Genomic DNA, 3,039 nt, shown 5'->3' with positions numbered 1-3,039 from the left:
TAAGATATTTGCTTTGGCGATATTCTTTGGCGTGATGTATCATGCAATATTAAACAAAATGCATCATTTAAAAGACTAAAACGCTTGACTGCTGCACAATCCTATTCAATTTGTTGTTGGTTTTGTGAATTGTGATCTATATGATACATATATGCTGAAGGTGTAATAGATGTTTGATTTGCAGCAGTTCTAGCAAACTGCTACTTTACTTTAGTGAAAATCCTAATTTTTTATTTGTATAAATATATGGGCCCATGTTTTATGCTTTGTAGTTGTTGTAATTTGTTTGTGTAGAGGCTTTGTAGATATGTGCTCAAGGAGTGATACTTGTGTGGCATTTAAGATATAAGTGTATATAAGTATATTGTTAAACACCCAAAAGGCAAAATCTCAGATAAGATGAAATTTATGAAGTATAGTGGAAAAAACATCATGTAAATTCATTGGCCTTTGAGTTTAGAGCTGCTACTCTAAGAATGAATTTGACTGCATTGCTCCAGTGTAGAACTTGATTGCATCAGTATAAGCTTCGGATTTAAAGCACTCTCCAAGCCTTTCAAGTACATCATATATGAACTGTTCTATTTCAAACATGCCAAAAATCAGCCAACTTTGCTATAACTACACATTTGTGAAAGCAGCATAGAATATCATGTATTGAAAACAGACACAATAATCAATTGATTTAGCAAACATAGTAATGATAATGGAGCAGATAACACCACTGCGATTCCTTGAGTCTGTTAAACATAAGAAATGCTTTTTTATATCTTCAATTTGTCAGGGCAGGAAGGAAGTTTTACACCAAAAGCCATATAGTTGCGATACTATTCACAAATCTCCGAGATTATCCTATCTTAAACCATCCAAAATCAAACAAAAACACACTCCTATAAAACAACCCTAACAAGCAACACAAAAATTGCACAAAAAAATCATCAAATGAAAACAAGAGTAATTCTTTTTCATCCCAAATTACACTAAAAATCATCCAAAATCTATTAAGGGCAGCACTATTATCTCCCAAAATCAGTTATTACCATGTTATTACAACTATTTACTTAGTGATATTTTGTTCTTGTCCTTTATTGGTTTTAGCCTATAAATATGTAATGAGACCTTGGTAGTGGGCAGCAATTAATAGAATATTATTTCCGTTATTGCTCATCTATTTCTCTCTCTCTGCTTTAATATTATTCCTTTGGATTTGTGCTCTCAATATATGACCTATCCAGTCATTATGGTATCAGAGCCGTACACCTGTCCAAAGGAATGAAAATTCTGTGAAAGAAAAAAAACCTAATCCCTGCTCCTGTGCCGTCGTCTCCCATCTGTCCAAAATTCTCTTCTTCTAAAATCTTCTTCTTTCACCTTTCTTCCTAAAAGTGATGACCTTTCTCTGTATTTCTCTCTGAAATCCTGAAAAATTCATTCTTTTCTGCTAAATCTTCTCTCCTTCTTTTCTCCCTAAATCCAAATCTCCAATGGCAAGTGGAAAAATCACATACCAAGATATGATGAATCCCTTGTTTCTCCACCCTTCAGACAGTGCCACATCTATACAGATTGATAAGCTTCAAGGGTCAACAGACTATAGAACATGGCGAAGAACAATGGAGATCAATTTATCTTCAAAACGCAAGCTGGGATTCGTCAAAGGAACAGTGGAGATGCCAACTGATGATGAAACAAAGGCAGAGCTATGGGAAACGTGTAATAATATGGTAATTGCTTGGATTACCAATAATCTCTCTTTCAATGTCAAAAAATCTGTTATGTATATGACAAATGCTAAATCCATATGGGATAATCTGGAAAAACGTTTTGCTCTTACAAATGGTTCTCGAAAGTACAAGTTGAACAAAGATTTGTATGAAGTAAAACAAAATGGCATGCCTTTGAATGATTATTACACCTTGATGAAATCCATATGGGAAGAGTTAGATTGCTTAAATGTGTTGCCTGTGATATTAACTCCCACTGATGAAGTGAAAAAACTCCTTGAAACAATAGAGCAACTCAAAGAAGAGTCTAGACTGTTTGTGTTTCTTAATGGAGTAGATGAGACATACAGTCTTCAAAGAAGTCAGCTTCTTATCCTGGACCCTCTTCCAAGTGTGGAAAGTGCTTGTGGGATGTTAATGCAAGAAGAATCTCAGCGAGAAATCTTGCATAAACCTAAACTGGATGACACCATCTCTGCTATGTATGTTCAAGGGCAATCTAGCAAGCCCACTGTGTGCATTGTGTGCCACAAAAGAGGTCACCTTAGTGATGCTTGTTGGTTTGTTGTTGGTTTTCCTAAACCTAACCCAAAATACAAATCCTACCAAACCAAACCTAAAAACCCATCACAAAACTTTGCAAAATGGACCCCTGCACCACAAAAAAACCAACCTAAACTAGCAACTACAGCTCAAATCTCTACCTCTGACAGTGGAGGCCTCCTTTTTACACCACAACAGCTGGCCCAATTAGCTCAACTTCTTCCTAAAATAGCCAAAACTTCTGATACTGATGATGAACTAGACGTTCATTTCTCTGGAATGATCTCCTGTGCTCATGAAAACACTGCTCTGAATGAATGGATTGTAGATAGTGGAGCCTCAGATCATATGACTCCCTATTTACAAAACCTTGACCCTGATTCTCTTGTAAATCATACACCTACTAACCTTCCCACTGGTGCCACCACTGCTGTCACTCACATAGGAACTGTTGTTCTTCACAATGGCCTAATCCTTAAAAAAGTCCTCTGTGTTCCACATTTCAAACACAACCTCCTATCAGTCCAAAAACTTATAAGAGAATCCAACTGTGAAATTTAGTTTTTTCCATCTCACTGTTGCATTATTGATAGCACCACTAAACAAGTTAAAGGTGTAGGCAAAGCTAGAAATGGCCTCTATTATCCCACAAACTCCACTGTTCATCCAAACCAAATTTCTTCACACTTCTGGTTTCTGGAGAGAATCTCGCTCATGGAGGAAGAGTACGCGTGCACCAAATTTCTTCACACTTCACAGCCAGTACCTCTAC

At 36.5% G+C, this 3,039-nt stretch overlaps 1 protein-coding gene across 1 annotated transcript; it reads left to right on the top strand.

Moving 5' to 3' along the window:
* The first annotated feature begins 1,484 nt into the window (after positions 1 to 1,484).
* On the top strand, positions 1,485 to 2,828 carry LOC104905887 (uncharacterized). The gene has a single exon (XM_010694540.1). It carries the CDS (start codon positions 1,485 to 1,487, stop codon positions 2,826 to 2,828), a length of 1,344 nt encoding a protein of 447 aa, XP_010692842.1.
* The last annotated feature ends 211 nt before the right edge of the window (positions 2,829 to 3,039 follow it).

Source organism: Beta vulgaris, chromosome 1, assembly GCF_026745355.1.
Source record: "Beta vulgaris subsp. vulgaris cultivar EL10 chromosome 1, EL10.2, whole genome shotgun sequence".
Taxonomy (NCBI): domain Eukaryota; kingdom Viridiplantae; phylum Streptophyta; class Magnoliopsida; order Caryophyllales; family Amaranthaceae; genus Beta; species Beta vulgaris.
Note: the sequence above shows the minus strand (reverse complement) of the source record. Positions and strands in the feature narration are given on the sequence as shown.